Below are 16,427 nucleotides of genomic sequence, written 5' to 3' on the forward strand. Positions count from 1 at the left end.
TAATAGCTATCCCTGTGGGTCTATACTTAATACTTATATGCCTTTGGTGGACCTGTGCCTGGATGAGACACTTCACATTGACTGAAAGTGTTTTATGTTATAGGTTCAGCAGCTGCTCCTTTACAACTGTGCAGCTATATTAGGGTAAAACTTGCATTTGAGAGCAGGGAAATGAAGGTGCATCTGGACCAGTATAAACTGGAAGCATAAAACCGCTGAATTCCTTCCATGTTCAAAGGACACGGGAAGATCCTACAAAAGGAAAGGTAGAAGACACAATTTTCAGCATTCACCGCTTACATTTTTGTCTACTTTTAATTTCAAAGTGTTTTTACATTACAATCTGAAAGAGTTTTCTGTTGAAGGGTAAGAAAATAGTTAATCCCATGTAGTCCTCTATAGAAGAGGAATTACTGATGAAGGATGTGAATTGTTTTCAAAAGCATCGCATGGCTATGCCTGAAAGTTAAAACTTGATCCTGTTCAGTAGAAACAAAGTTGGGAGTGCAACACCTCTTTTAAAAGATATTTGGGAAAGTTTAGAAGCAGCGTATTATTACATTCTATTTAATAAGAAAGAAACGAAGGAGATTCGGGTGTCTTGTTACCCCAGCGCAAAGCCAGGTGTAGGAGCAGTTGAGGCTTTGGTGCGTTTCCAGCGTGGCTGTCACGATTGACATATTATCTCTGGGAAAATCAAAAATGGTGGTGCAATTTACCAGTAGAAGGTTCCTTTGCTCTCAGTTTTCTTCAGCACTCTCAGTTAAACACTTTTTATTTCTTTTGACTAGAATTACTTCCATTAGGGAAATGTTGCCTGAAAATAGCATGCAGTATTAATGTCTCATTTGTTTCTGCTGTTGCCAACAGTAACACGTTTCCTTGGCTCTCACCCACTGACTCTTGATGAGATCAAGTCGATTATTCAGCAGCTATAGCCTACCACCTGCTCCATTTTTTTCCTTGACTTGTAAAGCTGTTAATACACTATCCTGCCTTGTTAAAGCCATGTTTGTTATTCAACTGTGTTAAAAAAAAAAAAAAAAAAAAAAAAATTAAGAAGTGGATTCGTTTTTTAACAGACTTGTAATCAGTCAAATTCAGATTGATTCTAGTTTATACATCTAAGAATTCAGGAGAAGATGCTGATTTCTTTCTTTTTTATTATTTTTTTTAAGTTCACATTATGGTTCTATCATTCAAGCTCTGAATTTTATTACAAATAAAGTTGCATGTTTCATAGGCCCATTTCTGGAAATGCTACTGCAGATTTCAGTGCTATCTCAGTTTTATTATAAATCATTATCCTCTTTGGATTTTATGATGCTGGTTTAGATTATGAATGTGTCTTAATGAAATAAAACGATTTAGTCCTACAGAGAAAGAGGTGGTAATGAGTTTTGTTCACTCTTGTTATTTCTTGAAATTCTGGATTTTATTCTTCTTTATATAAATAGCTATGCAATTCTGGGAGAGCTTAAAGTTGTTTCTGATGATGTGGCCAAAAGAGACATTTGACTCTCTTTTTGGCAGAGATTTTAAATTGCCAGCTGTCTGATCTGCTTTTGGGATTATAACAGCATTATGTTTAAATGTCTTTTGTATCACACAAAATGTGAGCGAATCCAGAACTCAATACTCTTCTTTAAATGAGGTGTTTCATACCTGGTTATACTCCACTTCTGTGAATTGCATTAACTAGCAGAATGCTATAATTTTAATAAAAAAAAAATTGCATACAGTAATTTAGAATAGTTTACATATTTGATGTATATTTAATATTGTTATTGAAATTTATCGAATGTATATTGATATAACATGATATATTGTTATTGAGCTTGTATAAAACTAGCCCATTCTGTTAAATGTGTGGTTCAGTGTGACTATACGATGAGGCAAACCGCATCTGCTGGTGCATCCCCTATTTGTTTAAAGATAACTGACTTCCGTAGTGGTTTTCTTGCATACCTGATGCAAGCCTGTATCATGTTTCCTTCTCCCTGTCCTTAGCAAGGGTTTACTTGATTTGTTCCTTTTCCTACTTTTGCCTTTGAAATTAGGCAGCTACACGTGTATTTCAGTTGTGTCTGTTCCCATTTGGATCCGAGTCAGATTGTAATGGAACTGCTAGCATGGATACATTTTGAGCAGCTAAGGGTGCTTTGTTTGTTTGTTTTTACTGGATACTTAATGAGTAGATATTAAAGGAGCTGTGAAGCAAGCTGAACTGTATATAAGTTACTTTTTTTTTTTTTAAGTTAGAGGAAAATTACATTGTTGACATTTTCGAACACTTGTTTCAGAGTGGGTTAATTTTGATATTTCTAAAATGAATTTATGGCGTCCTGATTTCTACTTGGGTTGCTAAAAACTACACATCTACTGCAGTTGAAAAAGCAGGGTAACAAGGCATGCCTACTCCATATGCATGTCATCTGTTAATCATGCCTGTGAAGTTACGAGCTCAGCTGCGAAGCTTAAGAGACTTTCCCAAGGCAGGCAGTGAAGTGGAGCTGGTGGTGTTACGCAAGGTGTGATTTGTCGGAGCAGTTGGCAATTTCAGTCTAATGGTTTCAGCGTGTGTCCGTCACTTGGAGCTTGTTTAAAAATATAACACTAATGCGACTTGCATTTAAGGCATATGAATTATTAGAGTGAAAATGTAATAAGCTCTAAGGGGTTGAAACCTCTGCAAATGAGCAGGATAAATTATATGTTAAAAGAAGTGGTCTTCTGCTGATTCTGTACACCACTCTAGCAAAATGTCACTACTAGATGTCAAGATGACAGACCATTTCTTACTCTTCTGATAATTTTTCTTCATGCCTTTGTCTACAGTTCTCTCTATCTTACTCTCTTGTCTACCGAAACATTTTTGGCAGTATCGAGCTGTCATAATATTGCCCAGCTTCTCGAATCTTCTGATTGCATGCATGCTAAAACTGTACTGAGACTTGGGAACTGAACCTCCTTCCTCCCTCCCTCGCCCCATAAATGTGGAAAGTGTAGAATTTACAAAGTACTGCTTCTCTACCTTCTGATGAGAATTTCCTGCGTTCCTTGTTGCTGTTTAATAGTAGTTGAAGAGAATTATTTTATACACTCATTCTGCAGCATCTTAAGTTTGTAGGATATTTCGTACAAATCATATTTCCTACCTCATGGACTAGGCTCAGTGTTCCAGTCATGGAAAGTTTCTTTTCATTTAGTACCGATGGTCTTACTTGTTAGGATTATGAACTTTAGAGACCAAGCTAAGGTGGAAACCAGTAAGTTTTCAGACAGCTACCGCCTGATACTTGACAGCGTCCCTCCTGCAACTTCCATAGGTTGTACACTCACCTAGGTGCATATCCAGCTATAGCGGTTTTCCAGAACTTTTTAAAAGTATGGGCATTAGCTTGCTGATTTATTTATTTATTTATTCATTTGCTTATTCTCCAGTGATGATTTTCAGTGTTGTATATACTTCCAGCTGTTCTGTGATTTGTTTTCAGGACAGAATCAAAGAGTGTTTGATATTAACTGCAGGTGTGACCACTTCTGAAGAGTTTTAGATTCTTACTAAAACTTAACTGAGAATCCTACTATAGTACAATATATTTAAAAGACTCAGCACTCTCTCAGGAGTAGAAGCAGTACTGGCACTATGTCACTTTTGCCTTCTCTGATAATTTGCTGTCATTAGCTAAATCCTTAAATCCACACAGTAAGAGAAAGGAACAAATGGGAGAGAAGCTCTTTCTAGTTCATGTTTTAGAGAAGGGCTGCTTTTATGTAGTGGAGAAGTTTTACTGTACCAAATGGTCTTTCGGCCTTTTTTTTCCTTACATAACAGTTTTGTCAGGGACAGGTGATTGCACATGACATTTTAGATGTCAAAAGCCCTGTGTGTGATGTATTCATTTAGGGTGTCCCTATTTCAGTTTTCCCTGTGAAAATCAATATGATTATTCATGTCAGAAAGCATTAACTTCACCTGCAATATTGTAATCTCAAGTACTCTAGTTCAAATTTGGCTTCCCATTGATTTCTGATCTTATTTCGCCCAGTGGCTTCATTTATTTTAAGTCTTCTGCTTTGGAATTGGAAAACCACTAGAAGGGTAAAATTCCTTTGTGGAGAATCAGCCTGATTCTTCCTTCACTCATTTAATGAAACAATCAGAATAAAGGTTGTCTTGAATAATAAAGAATGATTTTCACTACAGTTGTTAACAGATACAGAAATCTTTTGAAGGCTTGTCTTCTAAATATGTGGAAGGTGATAATTTTTTTTTTCCATTAGATTTCTTTTTAGCCAACATGACAACCTTGTGTTGGATATGAGGTCATCTTGTTAGAAAAAAAAACTGATTAAGAAGGTCTGAAATAGAATTACTGTTCATGTGAATAAAGCGGAAATGGCTTCAAATGCATTAGACAAGCACACAAAATATGTAAAGTAATTTTCTGTTCAATGTTTAATTAAAGTTGAGTTTTGTAATCTACAGCTGAATTAGGAAAAAAAATAAATCTAGCAGTTTAGGTTGTTGGTAATGGTTAAAAGTGGAAGAGAAAGTTTGCAGTGTTAGTTTGAGTGCAAAAAGTGTTAGTTTGGTGCAAAAATTAAATTGATGTCCAGAGTATAACAACATCAGCTTTTTAAAAAATTGTGCTAATTGCTGGTTGTGTTAGATTATGTATAAATTTAGGCCAGTAATTTGTAGGAAGAGTGCTTTGGTAAGTCGCACAAGGCCAGCAGCCTGCTAGCAGAGCCTTTTTCCTTATGACAAAAATGAAACTGGCTCCAGAGAGTAGGTGAGGAAAATATAATATGAGGTCTATGTTGAATATAGGAGACCAATTATAAATATAGTCGTTGTCTGTGACTTTATATGCTTCAGATATCCTCATTAACAGACCGCAGATCCGATTGCCATCATGTGGCACAGCAGATGCCAGAGTAGGAGAGAGGCTGTGACTCTGCAGTGTAAATACATGAAATAAAACAATACTGCAGATCAGCACGGAACGAAAACCTATTCTTGGTCACCATAAAAAAACAAATCTTAAGAAATCCGTGTAAGTATTAAAATTCTGGTTACACTTATACTGAGGATTGTGGTATTTACATAACGGAATACAGCAGTGCGTACGATAACAGTTTTTATTTGAGGTAGGGAAATAGGAATTATCATGGGAACTTATGTGCTACTGTGTTAGTGATTAAAATAAAAAAAAAAAGAAAAAAAATTACTTGGAAGAGGAGATCTTAAACCTTGTAGTTACAATTTAAATCAGCAAAATTAGGTATGCGTTTGGTTCAATCTAAGACATTGTTTTATGGCTGGGCCCATCTTATCAAAACTAATGTGCCACAGCTTCAACAAATCTAGATCAGCTTCTGTGCTCATAATTATTAGGAATGCCCACTCGTGAGAAAGGTCATATAGCAAATATCTTCATAGGAGTTACACGTGAAAAGGTAATCTGTCCCTGTTAACCCCTCCCATGCCCCACTGGGAGTATGGAAATAAAGCCAAAGAAAAGTAAATGCCTGTGTATTTATATGGGGGTTATGGTCTTGCTATCGTTAGCACTCCCGTGCTCACTTTTGGGCTACCGGCCTTCCAATTTGCGAGTGTTGCTCGTTGAAATCACACTGCCTTGAGCCAAACTCGGTGATCTTTTTAGACAATAGGGTAATAGGAAATGAATGAATAGGCTAATTCATGGATATTTGGCTAATTCATTACCAAAAATTACTGTGAAAATATAACATACTCCATGCAAATAAAAACAGTAGAATCAAGGGGGAAGAAAATAGTTCTGATTTGGTTTAATACAGAATGTAACTGCTTACTGAGGTGAAAATACAATTCTTTAAAATTCTCTCAGGCTGTATTAAAGCTGTAGTGAAATAACAGTATTGGTCTTCCATTGGTGGTTCAGACACCTTATCCCAGTCTTACAAAATCTTTTCCTCCTATTTCTCTCTTGTAATTTATGTGCAATTCATAATCATCTACAGAAGAACAATATTTGTGTTTCAGATACATATATGAAAACTGTGTTTGAAACCGCTTTTACACATACTCCTTGTGGCTTTTACACTGTTCATGCAAGAAGAGGATTGAATATTTGGAACGTATTTTAAAATTGGGATTTGAAGTTCATTGTATGTTTCTACATTGTTCTATTTAAGCTTGATATTGATATATTCTCCCTGGGTATTTATCTTCTTAAAATAACTTAAAAAAATCCATGGATTTGGTATTTTAGAAAGCTTTGTGAGGCTATTGATGTCTAATAACTCTAAGCTTACACATTTGATAATAGCTTAATATATCAAGGGGTAGTCAAATATTATTTTCAAGATAAAATACTTAGAGGAGAGTGAGAAGCACACACACACAAAAAGATTTATTTCATTGTACTGAATATAATTGTAATTGGGCCATTAGCTGACAGAATTCTGTGCTGGCTAGGAGGAGATAAAGATATGACATGTGCACAAAAATGAAGGCTGGAAGATGAATAGGCCTTCTAGGGAGTTGATCTTTACAGATCAGATAAAGATTCTTCAGGTCTCTTTCTTGCAGTCTGTGCTACATCAAAGGCTGTCTTTCAGATATAGTAACGTGCCCATGGAACCTGGGGACAAGACCTTCGAAAACCGACAGTTTGGAGATTGACAGACAGCTGGGCTTTGGGTTTTTTAGTTGTTCATTTGCTTTTTTTTTTTCTTTGTGTGTGTGTGTGTGTAATCATTTGTAATCTCTTTAAATGTTAAAGAAAACTTCATAGGCTGATGGAGTAAATAACACTTGCACCTTATCTATCTTTTCCAATAGCTGTTTTGCTTTGAAGCTAACCATTCTTTTTGAAAGATTTAAGGAAATCTGGTGGAAGGTAACTCTTGACTTCTTTCAAAGTCTTTCGAGGGATAATTGTTCTTTTATTGATGACCTAAGTATTCTGAAAATTCCTGAAAATAATGCACCCTGCACAATATTTAGAAAACAATAAGGGAGAGAGTAGCTCTCATTCATTAAAAAAAGTTAAAGTAATAATAAAAAAAAAGTAGAAATTATTGTTTTATCTAGGAACATTTATTAAACAAAATGCTTGTTTAATCACAGTGTTTGCAAGCACCTTAAATTTGACATCAGCTACTGTGTCAATCGCACTGGCTAAATCTAGCATCAGCCCTTTGGAGCTCATCCTTAGCAGCACCATCTCACAGCTGTCGGGCATCCTCCAGAAGCAGAGGAAAAGATGCCACAGCATTTTGTTAGCTTCTTTTGCAGCCCACTCTCCCTGGTCATGGTTTCTCAATTTATGTGCTACCTCAGAGTAATTTGAGTTTCATCACCATAATCTGAGAATCCTTGTTCTCCAGCAGGCTGTACAAAGTAGGGGTTTTTTAAGTACCTTGAAGTAAGCCAGAAGGTTTTTGTTACATGTTAGGTTTGTTCCTTTTCCCCTTTTTAGCGGTGTTTGGTTTTTCCTCCTCTGTATCTAAAGAGATGATGTTAAGTAGAGCTTCATTCAAGGCCTGAAAAACATCTCACAGCTTTCGTCCTCACAGCATGCGTACAGGGGCACGGAGTAAGAAATGATTAAAGCCTAATATGCAAAAATATTGTTTTGTATGTTTGTTTTAGAACCATTTCTGCTTATTTTCTTACATATAAAAATATAAATCTCAACATTTTAGTATTTGCTAGAGAAACCTGTAGGGAACTGCAATGGGTCATGGTGTTAAAGAAGGTGTTACCTCATTAAACCCTCATTGTAATGAGAGGGAAAATGGGAAGTTTCTGGTGTTAAAGAAGGTGTTACCTCATTAAACCCTCATTGTAATGAGAGGGAAAATGGAAAGTTTCTGGTGTCGACCTGCTGTTGTCTTACTCCTCTGTTGGCATTCTCCAGAGGCTCTCCCATTAAAACAGGGAAGGCAAGCCCTGACTTTTGCATACCTCAAAAGGAAGCAGGCATGATTTCTTTATGAGAGATGAAAAATTAGTCTCTCCTTGTGTCACACTAAAGGGCATGGGTAACTTGAGTTTGCCTCACAATCCAGCTATTTTTGACCCAGAAGTCTTGACTTCTTACTCTGGCTCTCAACAAATCTCTGTCTGTGGAAGGGTGAATGTCTCGGTTCTTTGACTCCATGTTGCTGTAGTAGCAAGGTTCTCCTTGCATAGAAATGAAAAACTTCTAAGAACACCTTGACCTCATATTTTATATATATATGTGTGTGTGTGTAATTTTAATTTAATATTCTTCCCTTGTCTTTCCTAAAAATATAAGGTATTACGCAGGAGAGAATGGTACTGGTTTTTGCATACACAGGCTTCCTATCAGTCTACCCATATGTTGTAAAGCTTCTTGAAAATTAAGTCCTTGCACGATGTGTGGCCTTGTGATAGCCTGCACATAAACATTGACAGAGAGTCTTCTGCGGGGGATGAGCTGGGTAATCGGAGTACTGTAGCAGAGTGGTCTTTAGGAAATGGTCCTGTTTGTTTTCTGCGTATGTAGCTTACATAGCTGTAAAATCGCAGGATTGTTCTGTTGCAGTAAGAGATGGTGAAAATACGACATTTATCCCCATTTTGAGAGATCAAATGACTTATTCTTGTGACCACTTACAGATTTATTTTAGTCCTGGCTAACAGCCACTATACTGACTACTAATAATTTGTGTAGCATTTATAGAAATTGTTGATGGAAAAGGTGATCAGTTTCAGGGAAAAAAGTACTGGGTTGATATCAGGTTGGCTAGGCTTTAATTTTTTCTCTGACATAGGATACTAAGAAATATGTTCTAAGTATACATTCCAGCTAAACTTTCGGATGTGTTCCAGGTAAATTTTTGGATATAATTTGGAAAATTGATCTAATAACTGGTGCAAAAATTAAATTGATTGTTATGCAGTAGAGAAAAATGCAGAGATTCTTCAGTTAAGCAGTGAAGAAGACATCAAAAAAGTGCCCCAGCCTGTTACTAAAGCCCATGTGCATAGCCCTGGCTCATGGTCATGTGTACTTCCAGTAAGGTGTTGGGGTTTGGGTTTTTGGAGTCAAGGAACAGCCATTTTCTTGTTGTTCATCATTGTTTCTCAGTAACTGGTTGCTTGTGCTTTCATTTGGGCTTGGTTACCTTTAACAGAGCTCTGTACATGTACCCCAAATGACAACTTCTCGTTTTGGAAGCTATTTTAAGGTATGAAGAGCTGTAGAAATTGCATTTAGTGTTATTCTAGGAGGTTCCTTAGTTAGGATGGGTTCTAACTTAAACCTGACTGTAAAATTCTTCAAGGAGAATAAGAATACAGTATCTCTTTACTGGGGGATATTCTTTTTTTCTCCATTTCAGACAAAAAACCCCAAACAACAAAAACACAGCTTTTTTTTATTTCTTTATTTGCTTTTAGCATTTTCGCTTTACAGTGCAGTTTAGTTGAGGTATCTACCAACTTTTCATGGAGCTGAGGAATTTCAAGTGTGGCTGCAGTTCTTTCCATGCAAAATTCTTAATAATGTTAATGCTCATTATATATTTATCTTCATATCTTCCATCTATCAGTTTGTGCATTTGGGTTCTACTGTCTTTTGTGGAAAACAATTGCAGTTCTCGGGGTACTTTAAGGCAATAAAGCAGGCTGTGAGGGAAATCTGAGGGTAGTGTTAAGTGCAGCTATTTACAGGTGTAGAAAGTGTCATATCTTGCTTTGCTACAGTCTGGTGAAACGTGACTTAATTGGCTTGTACTCATCAGAGGATATGCAAATTTAGATGCAGAGCTGGCTACAATGAGTGCAGAAATTAGATGGACAAAATTATTCTAGTATATTACCAGAAAACTGAAAATACTGTAGGTATCTGAGGTGTCCAGTGCCGTCAAGGGAGAGTTGTACTGTGCCTTTTCCCAGTAGAAAGCATCAAATTATATCATAGTTTTTCTTTTGTAAATATGGTACTTGGCTACTCTGGAAGGTACCTCCAGTTGGCAAAGCCTGCAAGATGCTAGTAGCTTTCTATTAGCTTAGAATAATTTGAATTAACAATAAAATGAATGAGTGGAGACAATTATTTTCTGGCAGCAGAGCACACAGGTTAGTTGGGGTTTTTTTGTTTATATAGAAAGATTGCAAATGTAAAAGAAAGGAAGAGGTCCTATGTTTTGCTTTGTGAAATTTATCATCCTGATAGTTATCGGGGGGTAGAGGGCCTGCCCTCATGGGATCAGATAAGGTAGCGGTTGCTGTGCTGGATGGGGCTGAGGTGAGGTGCTGACAGCACCATCTCTGCCATTCCGGCTTACGGGACCTTCTGATCATACTCCTTTTGGTTGTTAGCAAGAGCTGAGGGTTGACTCAACTGAAAATGTGACTTAGGCCACCAGTTCATTTTGTGTAGGAATTAGTGTGACTATTGACAGGATCATCGGGCTCCCTGTGCGCATCTTGTGACACAGCAAAGCAGCATCATCCCTGGTTATCTGGTGGATATAGACAGGCTATTTCTGTTAGAAAGGGACCGCGACTCCCCAGAAACAGTTGCTAAATTTTTTATTGGGCTATAAAATAATTTAGTTCTCAAAGTAAGTCACTCAACAATTAGGACATGGCTGAGTGCACATGAACTGCGTCCACATCAGGTAGCTGCTTCTTCCGAGTGAGCTCGCTTGCCTCCAGGCTGGGGATGCTGTGTGCAGCTCAGCGGGAGAACACGCGTTATGCTTGGCAACTTTTAGATGTAAAATTGTAGCAAACTTCTCATAAGCATACGCAAACAGCTTTTTTTCAAAGGTTTATTTTATTTTTATTTTTATTTTTTTAATAACTTTCTATGAGGAGGGACATGTCATCAACCCAATGGATGTGTCTGTACAAGAGAGAGATTTGAAAGAGCATCATCGGATCATTCCTGTGAACTGTGTTTTGCTTCCCGTGGGGCTAAGTGGACAAGCTGGATTACTTTCAAATTAATTTAAACAGGAAAAATGCCCTCTAGGAGCATGCCTGTTACTTTCCAACTGCTAATGTGTATTCAGTCCGTGGGACCAAACTACAGCTAGTCCAAATTACTGAGTGTTTTTGGGTCCCTAATAATCACAGAGGATGTCAGTACTTCCTGTAATTGAAGCTAAATAATTTAATGGAGAAATAAATGTCCATAATACAGTGTTTTAAGATTCTAATAAATACTTGTCATTGGATGGTAGATTAAATTAATACATATAAGGCAAGGTGGTGTGTAAGGAGAAAGTATTTTTAGAAGGATATTTATGGATTTTGAACTTTACTAGAACTTCTTAAATGACATTGGAATGAGAGTTAAGTTTTCTAATGCGTGATTACATTACTTAAATAAGCAAATAATACAGAAAATAGCTTTTTTGAAATGAGATGATGCATCTTTACTCAAATATACATAATTTTCAAGTAAGTGCAAAAAAGCATAGATATATAGAAGATTATATATAGAAAACCTATATATGAAGAAATTAAAAAAGAAAGACTTTGCTATGTGAAGAATCAGTGAAGACTAAAATGTATGTCCTCTGTCTCTTTGGTCTTCAGCGCCTCGCTAAAGAAGCAGAGAAGTACCAAGCATCACATCAGTGGAGGGATGAGTTTGGGGTAAGTTTCATTTTTTCTCCTTTTAACCTTCTCAGATTTTTCCTCTTTGAAATGTTAACTATATTCTTCCAAACATGTTTTTTATATATATATATCTCTCCATCGCAGAAGGAGCCATTGACTATGAATGGGCATTTTATTTTATTCAGTAAACAGAATCTCAGTCTGAGTGTCAAGAGAATAAAGTGGACTTTTCACTTCAAAAGCTCCCAGGCAGCTTCAGAGACCCAGGGATGTAGCTCTGAGCTGTACACCAGACGTCTGTTTGTGTTGATGTACAAGGAGTGATTACAGAGAAAAGACATCTGAGTGACGGTTACTATCAGTTAAAAGTGTGCTACTCCAAGCACTGAAACACAGAATCATAGAAAAGATTTCCACAAGTTGTTTTTTGTAGTGGGGAAAAAAAAAATGAATGAAACAAACCAAAACCAGAAAAAAGCTTAATACAGAAGGATTTGGTTATCTACATGACAGTCTATATTGGGAGTCATCGACTATTTTTTTTAGAATGTTTTTCCATACTTTAATAACTACATCTCTTCTCTTCGACATTCTAGTACTACTGAAAGAGGCCCTAACCTGGTCAAACACTAAACTATCTTCTTCAATCATTTCAGACTTTACTGAAAAACAAGGGAGATGATTGTAAAACGTACATTAATCCTTTGTTACCGATCAAGCCAAATTAATATTGTGCTGCATGATTATAAGCCTGTTAATTTTAGGCTACAGTTCCCTGCTAAGTGTCAAAGTCATTTGTTACGCCTTCATTACCTGGTCCTTCAGACATAAAAGCAGATGGTGCTTTTACGTGATGCTGCTACAAACCGAGACTGTGCCCGCACATCCACTGGAGTCACAGTGGCACGCTACGGTTTTCTGTCAGGTCTTTTCCGATGCAGCTTTCCTCGGACACTTGGAGAGCTGAAAACAGACAGAAAAGCCCTTCTAAGGTCAGGCCAAATAATTCAGATAAGAGTGCCTGGCTTTTAGGAGTGCAAAGTGGGTCTGGACACAGCCTGAAAGCTTTTAAGCATGCTTTCTACACAGGCACAGCTTCTAACACACAGAACACCCGGACCGCGTATTCCATAGGGAGGCAATAATGAGAACACTGCAGCGACCTTTTCTGCTAATCCGTCTCTGTTTTGAATAGAAAACAAAACCTGCAGGTTTGATGAACCCAGCGCAGAACAGTGTGAATACCCTCAGATGCTCTTTCTAATTGTTTTGATTCTTTGTGTGCACCCTGGCGTCACATGCACACTGTCTCAGCTTTCGGGTTTCTTTTTGCCCTTTACTTGCAGTAGAAGTCAGTCACAGTCAGTCACACCAGAGAGGCTTCCGGTCTTATCAGAATTCATTGCCAAGGAGAGATCTCAAAGTAATTTTGAAATGTGATTTTATATTAATGTTGTGGTTCAGGCAAAGACTATGGTCAGAATAAAATTTAAAAAAAAAAAAAAAAAAAAGCAGTTGGATTTATAATAAAGTAACTGCAAATTGAGCTTGTGCTTTACTGTTTTGAATTTGGATGAGAACAGTGTGCACCATATAATAACCTTGACATTAGGTTATGCAATTAAATTTCAAAAAATGTATTAAGCCTCTTATAATTTAATTTGTTCCATTTTTGCCAGAAGTAATCTTTCTTCTCTTTTGGCCTACTTTTTAGAAAATGCCTGCTCAAATTAGTTTGCACACAGATCTTTCTGATAAACTTAATTTTCATTGGAAGATTCATTCTCCTAATGGCTGTGATGGAAAATAGAAGATATACTGTAAAACTTTCTGTGGATGAGGGTTCCTAAAAGACTTCTGATAGCATTATGAATGGTCTACATCATGCTGTACGAGGTTTATTTCTTGTCCAGGATTTGGTTTTGGGTGATGAAAGCCCTTCCAGCAGCATTGCACATGAGCCACTGTAGAAAGAAACTCTTTGGGACAATCTACTTCTGCTTCTAATGAGCTCACAATCAGCAATGTCCTTGACAGATTGCAGCTGAATAATGGTCTATGGAGTTTTAAGGAGAAAATATCACAAACATTCCTTCTGGGGAAGTATGTATGGGCTAGCTTCAGCGGAACAAATCCAAAAGAGGAAGGGCAAAGAGGGCTGGCCATAATACCAAGGTCTATACAGAGCTACAAAAGATGCGTCAATAAAAAGACTGCCAGACTGCCTGTTCTAACATCTTATTAAAAATATGAATGTTAATTGCACAGCTTTTAGCAAAAGAAGCATGTAAGCATTAATGAATTTAAAAAATTTTATTTGCAAGTTAAAGTTGCAGTACAACAAAAAAATCAGCATCCTCTGATAGCGTCTTTTGAAATTAGCTAGTACAGGGAAAAAATCTTTGAAGATCCATATTTGGTTTTTCAGCAAATAATTTCATGTAAAGACTGTCAGAATTGTCTAAAGGAGAGAATTTGCATGCCTTTTAGAAAAAAAAGTTGAGATTAAACCATTGATGGAAACCAAATCCACATCTACTAAAATCCCTTTCCCTACTATTTATAACTGAGTGAGAGTAGAATTTCTTCCAATGTTTATAGTACTATAGTATATTAAGTTCCAGCTACTTCAAGGCAACCAAGTAAAGAAAAACAGAAGCGAAAATTTAAGTTTTGACTTTTTGATAAATCATAGAATCATAGAATCACAGAATGGTTTGGGTTGGAAGGGACCTCAAAGATGATCTAGTTCCAACCCCCCTGCCATGGGCAGGGACACCCTCCACTAGACCACGTTGCCCAAAGCCCCATCCAACCTGGCCTTGAACACTTCCAGGGAGGGGGCATCTACAAACTCTCCGGGCAACCTGTTCCAGGGCCTCACCACCCTCACAGGGAAGAATTTCTTCCTAACATCTAATCTAAATTGACCCTTTTGTAGTGTAAACCCATCACCCCTTGTCCTATCACTCCATGCCCTTGTAAACAGTCCCTCTCCAGCTTTCCTGTAGGCCCCTTCAGGTACTGGAAGGCTGCTCTAAGGTCTCCCCAGAGCCTTCTTTTCTCCAGGCTGAACAACCCCAACTCTCTCAGCCTGTCCTCACAGGAGAGGTGCTCCAGCCCTCCAATCAGCTTCGTGGCCTCCTCTGGACTCTCTCCAACAGCTCCTTGTCTTTCTTGTACTGGGGCCCCCAGAGCTGGATGCAGTACTCCAGGTGGGGTCTCAGGAGAGCGGAGCAGAGAGGGAGAATCTCGTCCCTCAACCTGCTGGGGACGCTTCTTGTGATGCAGCCCAGGACACGGTTGGCTTTCTGGGCTGCCAGGGCACATTGACAGCTCATGTTCAGCTTTTCATCAGCCAACACCCGCACATCCCTCTCCTCAACCCACTCATCGCCCAGCCTGTATCCAGGTTTGGTGTTGCCCCCACGCAGGGCGTTTTGCCCCTAGTGAAGCCATACTGGCTGTCACCGATCACCTCCCTGTCCTCCATGTGCCTTGGCATAGTTTCCAGGAGGATCTGCTCCATGATCTTGCCAGGATCAATACTTAAAGGAATCTTTACCAAAGTTAACATTTAAATTCTATTTTGGTTTTATCTGAAATAATCTGTTCATGTTTATCAAAACCAAAAATAGCTATGAATATAGAAGTCTCAGACTGATATTAATTTGAACCTGGGAAGCTGTGGGCCAGCAATTTACTGAACAGCAAATGGCTGGTGTTAGCGAAAGTATTTTCATATTCCTATCCTTCTGCCACCTTGCATAGCTTTCTAAATACACAGATTGACACTGGGGGCTATAAATATTATTTTTATTAATAAAAGACCGGTTGTCAGGTGTATATTGAATGTCACAAGAGCAAAAATAAAAATCTAAAATGAGTTAAGAGCATGTACCTTATGTATTTGCCATTAGTTTTTAGCGAAGTGACAGAAAAAAAAATCATAATGGATTTTTGTATTTTGCATTGATAATTAAATATCAAAATAATTTTTGCAATTACTAATTAATTTACTAAAAAGTGCAAAATGTTTCAAAGGAATATTAATTAAGAATAATAATTAAGAATACTCAACATCTTCCGAGTAAAAAAGGAAAAACATTCATTAATACTGGATTGTAACGTGTTGTTTCCTGATTAAGCACAAAGTCAATTAAAATATCTTAACTGCAGTTTACATCTACAGCCCTAAAATAATACTTACCTGTTAGAAAACTGTTAAGTCTTTAGAGAAGATATATGAAGTTTATGAAGGCAAATCCAAAGCACTTAGCTTCAGGCAAATAAAAAAATGCCAGCCTCTGCTTCCTACTCCATCAGTATTGCCCGATTCCCTGGCTGGAGAATGTCCAGCTGGAGAAATAAAACCTACTTAAATGTTTTTAGATTAATGCAGTTACAAATCAGAGGTACAAACCAATATTTCTAAATGAAACAGCCTTGTCAGTTTGAATTTTCTTGTATGCTGCAGAGTGAAAGGGGGGTGGTTTGGACACTTGTGATGGTCCAATTATTTTTCTGGCATAGAGACGCATGAAAAAAAAATGTACGTGAATTGGAAGGAGGGAAGAATTCTGTATGAAATAATTACTGTTATTCCCCAAATGGATCTTCTACAATTACATTTGATACCACATTTGATTGCCTTGCAATGGTTGGTTAACTAAAGCAATTTTGTTTCCAGTTGGGTTGCAATATTAATTGTACTTACACATGTATAAACATAAGGGATATCTCATTTGTAGTTTAACAAGGGGATGGCCTATTAGCATCCACTTATTTATATGAAGCCTGAAACTCAGACTTTTAGGAATTAATTATC

At 37.4% G+C, this 16,427-nt stretch overlaps 1 protein-coding gene across 7 annotated transcripts in view; it reads left to right on the forward strand.

Moving 5' to 3' along the window:
* CACNA2D1 (calcium voltage-gated channel auxiliary subunit alpha2delta 1) overlaps positions 1 to 16,427 on the forward strand; it is a 421,619-nt gene that overhangs the window by 179,096 nt on the left and 226,096 nt on the right. For all 7 annotated transcript variants that reach the window (XR_008579526.1, XM_054844365.1, XM_054844371.1 and 4 more), the window contains exon 4: positions 11,576 to 11,635. Coding sequence is in view for 6 of the 7 variants with exons in the window: in XM_054844365.1 (XP_054700340.1) it covers positions 11,576 to 11,635 (60 nt within the window). In the remaining variant the exon portion in view is untranslated. The remainder of the gene's footprint in view (positions 1 to 11,575; positions 11,636 to 16,427) is intronic.

This window comes from Grus americana, chromosome 1 (genome assembly GCF_028858705.1).
Source record: "Grus americana isolate bGruAme1 chromosome 1, bGruAme1.mat, whole genome shotgun sequence".
Classification (NCBI taxonomy): domain Eukaryota; kingdom Metazoa; phylum Chordata; class Aves; order Gruiformes; family Gruidae; genus Grus; species Grus americana.